The sequence below is a fragment of the Taudactylus pleione genome, unplaced genomic scaffold (assembly GCF_031769625.1).
Source record: "Taudactylus pleione unplaced genomic scaffold, aTauple2 ptg001146l, whole genome shotgun sequence".
NCBI lineage: Eukaryota > Metazoa > Chordata > Amphibia > Anura > Myobatrachidae > Taudactylus > Taudactylus pleione.
Genome location: NW_028285547.1, coordinates 385,968 through 398,768, shown reverse-complemented (window position 1 = coordinate 398,768; position 12,801 = coordinate 385,968). Strand labels below are relative to the sequence as shown.

Below are 12,801 nucleotides of genomic sequence, written 5' to 3'. Positions count from 1 at the left end.
ACCTGGCAAGTACTTGCTGGGGGTTGACTGACACCGTGGCCTCATCTGGTGGGATCAGTGTGGCCGAGGTGGTATCCAGCCCATGGTGGTCTCTCCTCACACTGCCGAGATGCATGGCCACCTGTGATTGCGCTGCTTCTGTCTGGTAAGGAGAACGGCGTATCATTTTATTCAAAGAGAATAGACTCGTGATGTCACACACGGGATGGAAGACTATGGGCCATATCCAATTAACCGCGGTAATTTACCGTGGCTAATTAGCTCGCTCGGGGCTATCCAATTAGCCCCTTAGTCGGCATGACGATGACACTTATCGGGGTTTTCTCGGGACCTGATGTGTCATGAAAAATAATCCACGATAAGTGCCGTTTTTTCGCCCAGAAAAAGGCGAGAACACATAGGGCCGCAAGCTTATCGCGGCTCCTATGTGTTAACGGGCGATCTATCCTATTAATTCGCCTGAATTTTTAGGATAGGGCTGAAAAAAATATCGGTGAAAAATCCCCGTTTTTCGCCGATCGCGGGGATCAGTTAGCGCCCGAACAGTGTTCGGAGCCAAGTGGATATGACTATATAGGAGACAATGCGTTTGTTGGGTAGCCTGTGTATTATCATTATTGCCCACAGGCTATGGGCCCAATTCATAGATAGACGCCATTGCACGGCCGCTAGTTGTTTGCCGCTGTCTGTCCCCACCCCCAAACCATGCTGCGTCTTTGGGGCACTGCGACTGACATCGCAGAAACAACTGCGTATGCGCAGTGCGATTCCTGAGCATCCGCAGATCTGCAAACCGGTGATTTCCGTATATATGGAATTTACGTAGATCTCTGAATTAGGCCCTATGTACAGACAGGAGACAGCATAACACAGATATACAGTAACTGTGATGTATTTCCCATACCTGGATTCCTGGCGCCTCTGCCGAGCTCCCCGGCCTTGTTCTTATACCATTCATAATGACCCCTGTGACCAAAGCAGATAATGGTAATGTCCCATGAACATCTTACTGATAGTATCGTAATGTGTAATGTAACATGGCTCTAATTTTATATACAATATGTCATCCATTATTATTCCAGATAATGCCGTGTCAATTCCAGACTATGTCCAGCTCTGTAGTAAATAACTAAATATCTAACATTGGAGATCACTATCTCCCAGCTTAGGTTTAATGGACTCATCCATTTCACCCAGGATGCTACAAAAACCCTCATACACTCATTGGTCATCTCCAGATTGGACTACTGTAACCTCCTCCTATCTGGCCTCCCCAATCCATCCTTAATGCAGCTGCACGGCTCATCTTCCTCTACAAACGCTCTACATCTGCCTCCCCTCTCCTACAAGCTCTCCACTGGCTCCTCTTCCCTTTTAGAACCCAATTTAAGGTTCTCACGCTCGCTTACAAAGCCCTCACCCATTACTCTCACATTTACATCTCTGATCTCATCTCCCTTCACGCTCCTCTCCGCTCTCTTCGTTCAACTAATGCACGCCGCCTCTCATGCCAACTGATTACTTCCTCCCACTCCCGCCTCCAAGACTTTGCCCGCACTGCTCCCCACCTCTGGAACTCTCTCCCACTCCCCATCAGACTCTCCTCCTCTTTGCAATCCTTCAAACGGGCTCTCAAGACCCACTACTTCATCATAACCTTCCAGCTCCCATCCTAACTTGCTACTACATGCTCCTTCCTCCCCATCTACCCCATCTGTGTCACCCCTGTTTGTCTTCCCCTCCCTTTTAGAATGTAAGCTCTTACGAGCAGGGCCCTCTACCCTCTTGTGCTACTTTAGTTTCATCTACTTCTTACTCCCCATTAGGGCACCTAATACTTGGCTGCTTATGTTCTGTTGCTTATCTGGGTGTTATGGTCACTAATGTAGCAATATATATTATCCATGTCCTGGTCCTGTATTGTATTGTATTGTTCTGTAAGTCGCTTGTCTACAACTTGTTTATGTACTTTGTAAGGCACTGTGGAACATTTGTGGTGCCATATAAATAAATGATAATAATAATAATTTGTTGTAAGGGCGATCATATTTATCCAAGTGCATTGTCTTTGTAGTGCAGATACATGCATTCATAGTAACCTGCACCTAGATCACAGGTCCCTATGGCTACAGCACCAACGCTCACAGCTCCCTATGGCTACAGCACCAACACTCACAGGTCCCTATGGCTACAGCACCAACACTCACAGGACCCTATGGCTACAGCACCAACACTCACAGGTCCCTATGGCTACAGCACCAACACTCACAGCTCCCTATGGCTACAGCACCAACACTCACAGTATGTTACCTTACAATTGTGGAATGAGCAAGAACGAATGAACAAACCTCTATGTAACAGACCTCACCATACAGAGACATAATTGGAATCCACAGGTGTCACCTGATCTCTTTTTCAGGTCCTCCTCCATGTTGGCCAGTTGTTGGTCATATGAGTTGCGCAGATTGCTGATGTCATCCTCCAGGCGCGCTCGGGACTTTTGCTCCGCTTCGTATTCCGCCTTGAGCCGAGCAAACCTTTCCTCGTACTCCTGTGGGCCAGCACAGGTCAGTGATGATTCTACTGCTTAATAAATAGATCTTACATACAAATGTACATCAATCCGAACCATGTACCAGCCGCACAATAGGATGATACGAGGAGATGGAGATGGGGCAGTTCCCTTTCTCAGTTTCCATGTGCTTGGTGTGAAATAATATTTTAAATGTCTCCACTATAACTGTGTTTTTTAGGAAAACATTTGTCCATTCATGTTTCACCTTCCAAATCCCTAGGGCAGGGGTGGGGAACCTTCTTTCTGCCAAGGGACATTCTGAGAGAGAGATATATATATATATATTGTGACACAGGTTAGGGGGTCCCTCTCCTGGGTAGAAGACTCCTTCCTTACACACACACACACAGCAGCAGGGAAGCAGCACACCAGTCTGGATGCAAGTACAAGCTGGTCGGCGCCAGTCTTTATTGTACAATGTCAGAAATAACAAAGAAAACAAACATAAATCCTAGCCCTGTCGGGGCACTAACTTCACAGGTAGTTCCCTCACTACCAGAACCTGGCAGGGCCTAATGCCCTCACCAGCAACAAAGGCACAGCACAACACTCACAGTTAGGTTTTCAAGTGTCTCTGAGCAAACTCCCTGTCTGCTCTCCCAGGTGAGACACTCAGCCCTAAACACACTAGGCTTATATTGGCCACTCTCAGGTGGAAACCCTAACAACCTGTTACCAGGCTGCGAGAACCAAAACCTGGAGTGGCCGTGGGTGGAGCCCTCCCTCTCCTCTCACCCATAACCCCCAGGTCCCAAACCGGCTTTTCAAAAAGCCGAGACTCAAGCCTGCTACACTGCAGACTTTCTCCTGGAGGTTTAAAACACATAAGACAGGAATCTGGGATAAATGTCCCTGTCACAGACCACTTTACCAGTGATCCTATCACATATCCCCCCCCCTTTGTTTCGACCTATGGGGCGGAACAACTGAAGCCCCCAAACAATGAACACGTGACAACGCGTCTGCTTTAGACAACAGGCCCCCTGGTCTGTGTTCCACTGAAAATTTAAAAGTTTGTAACGCCAAGAACCATCTCGTAATTCTCGCATTACTGTCCTTATTTTCGGACATCCACTTCAAAGGGGCATGGTCAGTGATCAATTTGAACTTTCTACCAACCAAGTAGTACCTGAGAGCCTCTAACGTCCACTTTATGACCAACGCCTCCTTCTCCACTGTGGCATCGGCTAGGCATCAAATTTTGAAACCCTGTTCAACTTTCGGAAGTCATTGCAGAAACGCACACTCCCGTCGGGCTTTGGAATCAACACAATGGGACTTGACCATTCACTATGTGATACTTCAATAACCCCTAACTCTAGCATATTTTTAATTTCTTTCGACACCGATGCTCTTGGTGCTTCTGGTAACCTATAGGGCTTTAGATTAACTTTAACCCCTGGGTCAGTGATGATGTCATGTTTAACGACCGAGGTTTTCCCAGGTACGTCAGAGAACAGCACCCTATTTCTGACCAGAAACTCCTTGACCTCTCGTTGTTGATTTGCCGACAGGGTTATTGCCACTGTCACTTCGGGAACTAAGGGCCCTGGATTTACTGGAGGGACTCGGACGGCCGACAGTACCGTTATATCTTTCCAGGGCTTTAACAAATTTATATGGTATATCTGTTCCGGCTTTCTTTTCCCCGGCTGGTAAACTTTGTAATTGACCTGTCCCACTCTTTCTAAGATTTCAAAGGGCCCTTGCCATTTAGCCAAAAGTTTATTTTCCACAGTGGGAACCAACACTAACACTCTGTCCCCAGGAGCAAAGCTGCATAACCGAGCATTGCAGTTGTATACCCTCTGCTGTGCCTGTTGAGCCTGTTTCAGGTGCTCTCTCACTATCGGCACCTCTATAATAGGCAATGGAACTATTAGTTGTTCCACAACATCTTCCCCCTTCTTAGTCACCTGATATAACAAATCCTGACACATTGCCATGTGGGGATAGGACAAAGGACTATCAGGGTCTACGGGTTTACCATCAAGTACTTTTACATTCTCCCTGGCTTTTACCAAAGTAGGGTCATTCAACTGCTCCACGGCAAAGACCTCTCTTCTGACCTCTAAATCAGGCAGACGATCCACTGGCCCAACAACACTTCCCACCTCAATGGGAGGCACATCAGTTGGCGGACCACCGTCACGCTCCGCATTCTCTAGTTCGCCAATCATAGTAGAAAAAGGGAATAACTCTGACTCAGAAGAAACTCCCTCCTCCACTACATCGACAACTTTCTCAAATGGATCGGGGTTGTTCACTTCTGGAGCAAAACGGCTTTCCCACAACTTCCAGAAGTGAGCAAAGTCTCTCCCCAATATTGCATCGTACATCAGACCATGCACCAAACCCACAGAAACTATAGCTGAACCACATGGTGTCTCGATGTTCACCTCGGCAGTAACATAATATCGAGTATCCCCATGTATGCAGGTCACACCAACAGTTTTCCCCTTATGCCTCAAGGGGTTCACCAGCTCAGCTTTTATAAGTGTCACCAAGCTACCAGAGTCTAACAGTGCCTCTACTCGGTTGCCATCTACAGTGAGTACACACATGTGCTTATCAGTCTCAGCCTGCCGGTCAGCCGTACAGGCTATCTGTGCAAAGAAAGACCCCCTGCGGTAGACATGAGCAGTATCGCATTGCATAGGTTCAGTTGTAAGTGAACAATTAGCGGAAATATGGCCGAAGTCACCACACCGGAAACACTGAATCATATTAATGTCTGGTCGTTTACGGGGCAAGAACCTTCCTGGCCTGGCAGGCCTGTCTCCAGGTTCTACACCCTCAGTCTTAGGTACATCCCACCGCCCAGCACCCTTCTCCACTGGAACAGTCTTACCAGTGTCTGTGGGAGTTCGCCGGTGCGCCATCGGGGCTCGGTGGGGCATACTCATCAGCTCCTCAGCCACCACGTACCTCTCCACCAGCTCGACCAACTGGTCCGCGGACTTAGGGTCTGCATGGCTCACCCACTTGCGCAGAGTCACAGGTAATGATCGCAGGTACCGGTCCATCACGACCCTTTCCACGATCTGTGGTCCCGTCAGCGTCTCGGGCTGTAGCCATTTTGAGGACAGATGGACGAGGTCATGCATCTGTGAACGTGGAGGCTTGTCCATATGGAACTCCCAGCGGTGGACCCATTGGGCACGAACAAAGGTGGTGACTCCCAAGCGAGTTAGGATCTCCTGTTTTAGTTTTTTATAGTCCTTGGCATCAGCCAGGCATAAGTCGAAATAGGCCTTTTGTGGCTCCCCAGACAAAAAAGGTGCCACCAGACTTGCCCACTGCTCCTTGGGCCAACTCTTCCTTTCGGCCGTTCTTTCAAATGCGGCGAGATAGGCCTCCACATCATCGCCCGAAGTCATCTTTTGGAGGAAGTGACTGGCTCGTACGGAGTGAGTGGTGGTGGGAGGACCAGTATTAACATCTCTGGGCCGGGCGACCAGGTGCTGTACCACCTCTTTTATGGCCTGGCTGTTTTCCGCGATGGCGACCTGTTGTTGCCTCTGGGCTGTCTCCAAGGCCAACAGTTGCACCCTGGTGGCTTCCTGCTGAGCCCTGGTAGATTCCTGCTGAAGTTTGTTAGTCTCCTGCTGAGCTCCTGTAGCTTCCTGCTGAGCCCTGGTAGATTCCTGCTGAGCTGCTGTAGCTTGAAGCAAGGCCTTAATAATGTCCTCCATTTTGTCCTGGTTTGTAGGTTGGAAGCTGAACCTTGCCTCTCTGAGCATTGGCTGACGCCTCCTCTATGGGACTCCAAGGACACAGCGTTATTTCCACACTTACAAATTGGGTGTCTGTCCCTTTAATTTTTAAACGGAAAGTTTTCCTCTTGCTGCAACTTCAGTGTGTGTGGGTGCCCGCATTCTCCACCATATTGTGACACAGTTAGGTTAGGGGGTCCCTCTCCTGGGTAGAGGACTCCTTCCTTACACACACACACAGCAGCAGGGAAGCAGCACACCAGTCTGGATGCAAGTACAAGCTGGTCGGCGCCAGTCTTTATTGTACAATCTCAGAAATAACAAAGAAAACATAAACATAAATCCTAGCCCTGTCGGGGCACTAACTTCACAGGTAGTTCCCTCACTACCAGAACCTGGCAGGGCCTAATGCCCTCGCCAGCAACAAAGGCACAGCACAATACTCACAGTTAGGTTTTCAAGTGTCTCTGAGCAAACTCCCTGTCTGCTCTCCCAGGTGAGACAATCAGCCCTCAACACACTAGGCTTATATTGGCCACTCTCAGGTGGAAACCCTAACAACCTGTTACCAGGCTGCGAGAACCAAAACCTGGAGTGGCCGTGGGTGGAGCCCTCCCTCTCCTCTCACCCACAACCCCCAGGTCCCAAACCGGCTTTTCAAAAAGCCGAGACTCAAGCCTGCTACACTGCAGACTTTCTCCTGGAGGTTTAAAACACATAAGACAGGAATCTGGGATAAATGTCCCTGTCACAGACCACTTTACCAGTGATCCTATCACAATATATATATATATATATATATAACATTATTCGCAAGCTTGGTGCAGGCCACGCCCCCTCCGTGTGACGTCACACGGGGCGGGGTCACAATCGCTAGTGATTACAGCAATGCCCAGAGCATCCCTGGATGATCCGGGGAGCTGTTAGGGCAGCGCTGTGACCGTCTGAAGTGCCCCAAGGATGCTCCAGGCGGCACTGCTGCATAGATTCTGGCTACAATGTGCCATTCTAGGCACCCTGCTAGCCAGATGAGGCTAGCAGAAAAAAACTCAGAGGGCCAGACCGAATGATTCCGAGGGCCTTATAGGGCCTCTGGGCAGGAGGTTCCCCATCCCTGCCCTAGTGGATACAGAGAGAGAAAGCAAACCCTTCCGGCCTCATTTATCAAGGGTCAGTTTTGCTAAACCAGAGATTATCGGCGGTTCTGCTGGCAGGTTTTCATATGCCAATTTAATTAAAGGTGAAAACTGTTGAATTGGATGATATACCCAACACGCCGGGTTTTACCTTTAATAAAATGGTCGTTTTAAATTCTGCTGGCAAGGCGCGCTCCCGTTTTTCGCCCTATCCAATTACAAAATACGTGAAAACGCATATGTGGAGTGTATGACTAGCCCTAATAAAAGTAATTTGGGTTTTTACATTGTATGAAACGGCTGTTATATGCTTATTTACATTAGTGTGGAAATTGATTAAAAGCAATATTCTTAAGGAGAAAATAATTTCTTCAGTTAAATTGGGGGTACATTACAATGGGCGCTAGTATATTTCTGTGTCTATAAAGTGCGGTTTAAAAAAAAAAAAGTAAAGAATACACCTGCTGCAGCCCCCTGCCCCCCAATGACCTCACTCAGTACTTTAACCCCATTTTCCAGCACTTTTTACATTTTCACCACATGTCATTATTAGGGGGAATTAAGTCAAATAAAAATATATTTTTGCCTAATTAGTCATTAGGGATGGTGGGGGTTTGTCCAAAGGGTTCTGAACAGAGGCCCTGATTCAGAGCCGGACGCTCTGACAGAGAGCTCGCTCTGAATCAGGGCCGGGCTTTGTTTTTTTCAGAACGGCCTCCTTGTCGCTCGCATAGCTGTGGGTGAACACCCACAGCTATAGCGAGTGGCCATGATGATGGTCGCGATGGTCAAGACCATCGCGGCCATCGGGCTTGTGACGAGACCCTTGTGGTAGGGTCCTGTGGCCGCAAGCCCCAGAGAGACTTCGGTTCTAACAGAGCCGAAATCTCTCTCACTGACATCACATGTGATGTCAGTGGAGCCGGCCCCAGATGGTAGGCGTTCTCATGGGAACGCCTCCGTCTGGGCAGCCATGCCCCCGGCCCGCCCACCAAAGGGGACGTGCTGTCACTCAACTTCGTCAGCACGCCCCCTTTGGTCCGAGACCCGGAGCGACGGATTGCCCATCGCTATCCGGGTCTCGCACATGCGCACGACGGATCCGGCTCCGTCATGCGCACTGGGCCACCATCGACCCGCTAGCGAGCGCATAGCGCTCATGAGCGGATCTGAATCAGGCCCAGAGTCCCCACATTTTTAGCCAAAAATAGAGATTTTGCACATTTTTTCACCTGCCCTGAGATGGTGAAAACTTTTCGCCAGTTTCTGCCTATGGAGCTTTCGCACATGTGAACACTTCGGGACTTGGATAGCGCCATACCCACTTATGTGCGAAAAGCTCGCGCCTAATTGAATCCAGCCCTAAATCTCTTCCAGCCACAGTGAGCGGCCCTCTGCCTACTGTGGGGACCGTACACTGAAGATGTTGTCGTAGAACATTCTGTATGGCCATTAGTATATATATATAAACAGTGATTGTTCTCCCCATTAATCTCCTTGCACCCTGCACCCTGATTCCGTGTAAGGGAGACCTTTCATTCACCTTGTCCATTTACTGCCCCTCTCTGCACCCTCTCCAGTACCCAGGCATCCTTCTTCTGAATGATCCCCTCATTACAGCCTTATAAAAAGGGTTAGTGGATCCTTATATTAGTCATGTCTATGAGGCAGGTGCACTGAGCCTTGGAGAGAGATAAAGGACCAACCAATCAGCTCCTAATTGTCATTTTTCAAACACAGCCTGTAACATGGCAGTTAGGAGCTAATTGGTTGGTACTTTATCACTATCCAATTTATCTCTCTCCTATATATGTCCCTTCCATACATAAATATAAGCTCTTACGAGCAGGGCCCTCTACCCTCTTCTCCGTTCTCTACTTTCACCTACGTCTTACTCCCCACTTGGGCACCTAACACCTGGCTGCTTTGCTCTGTTGCTTATCTGGGTGTTATGGTCGCGAATGTGGCAATGTATATTATCCATGTCCTGTATGTATTGTACTGTAAGTCACTGGCCAACCTATTTATTCATGTACTTTGTAAGGTGCTACGGAACACTTGTGGCGTCATATAAATAAATAATAATAATAACAATATTTTGCTGGCTCAAATGCAGAAAAGTGCATTACATGCTATTACTATGATCTATAATTGTACCTAGAGCCAATCGTGTCCCCTTCTACATTGTAAGCTGCATGCTTATTCCTATCTCCTAAACCAGGGTTTCTCAAACTCAACCCTTAAAAGCCACACTAACAGTCCTGGTTTTCAGGATATCCATGTTGAAGCACAGGTGACTTAATTAGTACCTCAGTCATTTTGATTTACCCATCATTGACTTACAACCCTAACTGTTAGCACCTAGAGGACGGAGTTTGAGAGGCTCTGCCCTAGATGCATAACATTACATTTATCCACACTATTCAATTAGAAGCGAAACGCCGAGATCTGCGAAAAAGTATCGCTGATTGCGTCTTTTTTGACTTCGGAAACTTATCTCCGTATTCAATTCCACCCTCTGAACAGCAGGAGAAAAGAAGAGGTGCATTTTATCTATTTTGGGGTGGTAAGGTGGGGAAACTACTCAGAACCCTCGGGACAGCCCCCCCCTAAAGGACAACTGCGTAAAAAAAAAAATCCTGTAAAAAACCTAAGAACACCCCAGAAAAGTACTTTCATTTTGGGGGCAAAAAAGCACAAAGTGGGGGGACAATTTCAAAAACTAACAAAATAAGGTTCTGGGGGTGCTCTAAGAAGGGGCCAAGTGTTTTTGGGATTGCAGGTGCTTTTATGAGGGAGGTATTTCACTTTTATTAAATCTTCACTTTAGCGACAGTAAAAGATACTTGCACCCATTTTCAGGTACCCCAAATGTGCCAGGAATACTTATATTCTCCAAAAAATACAGCTTTATGCCATTCTACACCACTTGTGCAAAGACGCTAATTAGAGGCAATTGTACCAACTTACTGTAAGTACCCCAGTTTTATTAGGGCTAATCGGGCACTACTACATTGATCCCCAATGTTTCTGCATCTTTTTGGGGGGTTCAAGCTGATTTCCCCAATTCTGACACAACTTTCCGCCTGTTCTGACTTCGCGTGTCGCGTCATTTGGAAATGAATACGGCGAATAGCGGGGATGCGCGCGATAAGTTTCCGCGGCCAAAAGACGCGATGTAGGCGAAAAGTCCAACAGGCGGAACTTTATCGCGGGTACGAAACTAATTGAATACCACCCTAAGGGGTAAATGCAAGCATGCCACAACCATTTTCGGGATGTGTTTCAGCCTGCACCTGCGTACTGCGCTCCGGCGTCTAAGTTCCAATGGCCATTCTGCGCTACCATAGGTTGATTATCAAAGTTCTGTGTAACCCTAGCTCCCTGGTCCATATCCAACGCAGAGAGAGCGCGAGGGCTCAGAGGACAGGTGGATGGAACATCTGGTCCAGGTGCTTTATTCTATTAAGTTGTCATGACGCCTCTCCCTACACACTGCAGGAGCCGGAAGGCGGAGATCAGGAGTGAGCTCCATCCCCTGGCTGCAGAGAAGGAGCCGCCGGGCGTCCGATGGTAAATAAACTCTCAGCAGGCTCCCGGCAAATGGAGAAGGGGGCTGCGGCGCCTCTCCAGCCCGGCGCCTCCCTGCATTGCAGAGCCCACTTACCACATTGCACCGGCCCTGTACATACTGTACAATAAGGTCTCTCACAATCAGAGGCTTCTTTTGGTTTCTACTTGTATGTAAAATATACTGTATGCACTGCCAAAAATGTTAATGCTTCATAAATCGTGGCGACAAGCGGCTGCACGGCTGTGGCTGGCAATTGTGGGACCTGTCTCTTTGCACATCGCCTCAACAAGAGGGATAGAATTCCTATAGACGGAAACAGACCCGGCCTTTTTGTGTCTACAAATCCGGTGAGACCAAACATTTTTTTTTACATGCTACTGATTTTTACATTTCCCTACGGTGCACTTTGGATATGTATGTTATTGCAACTAGAACTGTTCCTCAATCATTGCAATAACTAATGCTGGGCATACACGGCCAGATAAAATGCCTGTCAGACCGACAGACATTTTATCTGGCAGCCTGCCAGCCGCAGATTTCTCTCACAGTGTATCAGCCCGACATCCACGCTCCGCCCCCGGGGGAGGAGACATTTCCCTGTTCCTTCCCCCTGACATCTGCGCTCCGCCCCCGGGGGAGGAGACATTTCCCTGTTCCTTCCCCCTGACATCCGCGCTCCGCCCCCGGGGGAGGAGACATTTCCCTGTTCCTTCCCCCTGACATCTGTGCTCCGCCCCCGGGGGAGGAGACATTTCCCTGTTCCTTCCCCCTGACATCCGCGCTCCGCCCCCGGGGGAGGAGACATTTCCCTGTTCCTTCCCCCTGACATCCGCGCTCCGCCCCCGGGGGAGGAGACATTTCCCTGTTCCTTCCCCCTGACATCCGCGCTCCGCCCCCGGGGGAGGAGACATTTCCCTGTTCCTTCCCCCTGACATCTGCGCTCCGCCCCCGGGGGAGGAGACATTTCCCTGTTCCTTCCGTAGGAAGGAACACAGGAAATATCTGTCTGTCGGACGCGGCTGGGCATACACTGCCCGATGCGGCCGACAGTTTACCGGTAAATATCGCATCGGATGGGTATGCTGGACAATCCGGCATGCCCGACCGAGCAATATTTAACCCTCGGTCGCCCCACCCCCACACGCTACAATTATCGGGGCGATCCGCCGATATCAGGCGGATCGCCCCGATAATTGTAGCGTGTATGGCCAGCATAAGTGACTGTACTAAATTGGATACTTTTGTCAAAACAACAATATATGTGCAACATTGTTGCCTCCCCAACCTTCTTTCAACACAGTTACATAAAAGAACTTTAAGTAACAATAGGGGTACTTACTTCCCTGTTATTTACAAATGTGAGCAATAACGAACACGACGATCAGATTTTTCCTTCAGATATGAACGATAACGATTTAAAAATCGTTCAGTCGTTCATATCTGAAGGAAAATCGTTCATATCTGACATGCCTGAACGATGGACGATCAACGATGCGCGTTCCCGATGGTCAGATAACGATTTCTGACATCTGATGTGTTTGCAGTCAGACTTGGACGATTCCATTCATTTTAATGCAGTCAAAAATCGTTCAATCGTTCAAATCGTTCAAAACTTTGGTAAAATCGTTCAGTCGTTCAGTCGTTCATCTGACAAGTCTGACAAATCTGACCGTGTGTACGCTCCATTAGACATACACCTCTCTGCTCTATATAATAGTCCAGGAGACTGGAAATATAGGTCTACTTTTTTATTATTGATGTGAATAGGGCTTAACAGGTTTTGAATAGATCCATAAATAT

The 12,801-nt window shown here is 48.3% G+C and overlaps 1 protein-coding gene across 2 annotated transcripts in view; it reads right to left on the bottom strand.

Moving 5' to 3' along the window:
* Window positions 1-12,801, bottom strand: part of KIF17 (kinesin family member 17) — an 82,797-nt gene that overhangs the window by 31,814 nt on the left and 38,182 nt on the right. For both annotated transcript variants that reach the window (XM_088462077.1, XM_088462076.1), the window contains exons 8-10: window positions 2,404-2,551; window positions 905-966; window positions 3-142 (exon numbers count right to left, since the gene is read on the bottom strand). In XM_088462077.1, coding sequence (XP_088318203.1) covers window positions 3-142; window positions 905-966; window positions 2,404-2,551 — 350 coding nt within the window. The remainder of the gene's footprint in view (window positions 1-2; window positions 143-904; window positions 967-2,403; window positions 2,552-12,801) is intronic.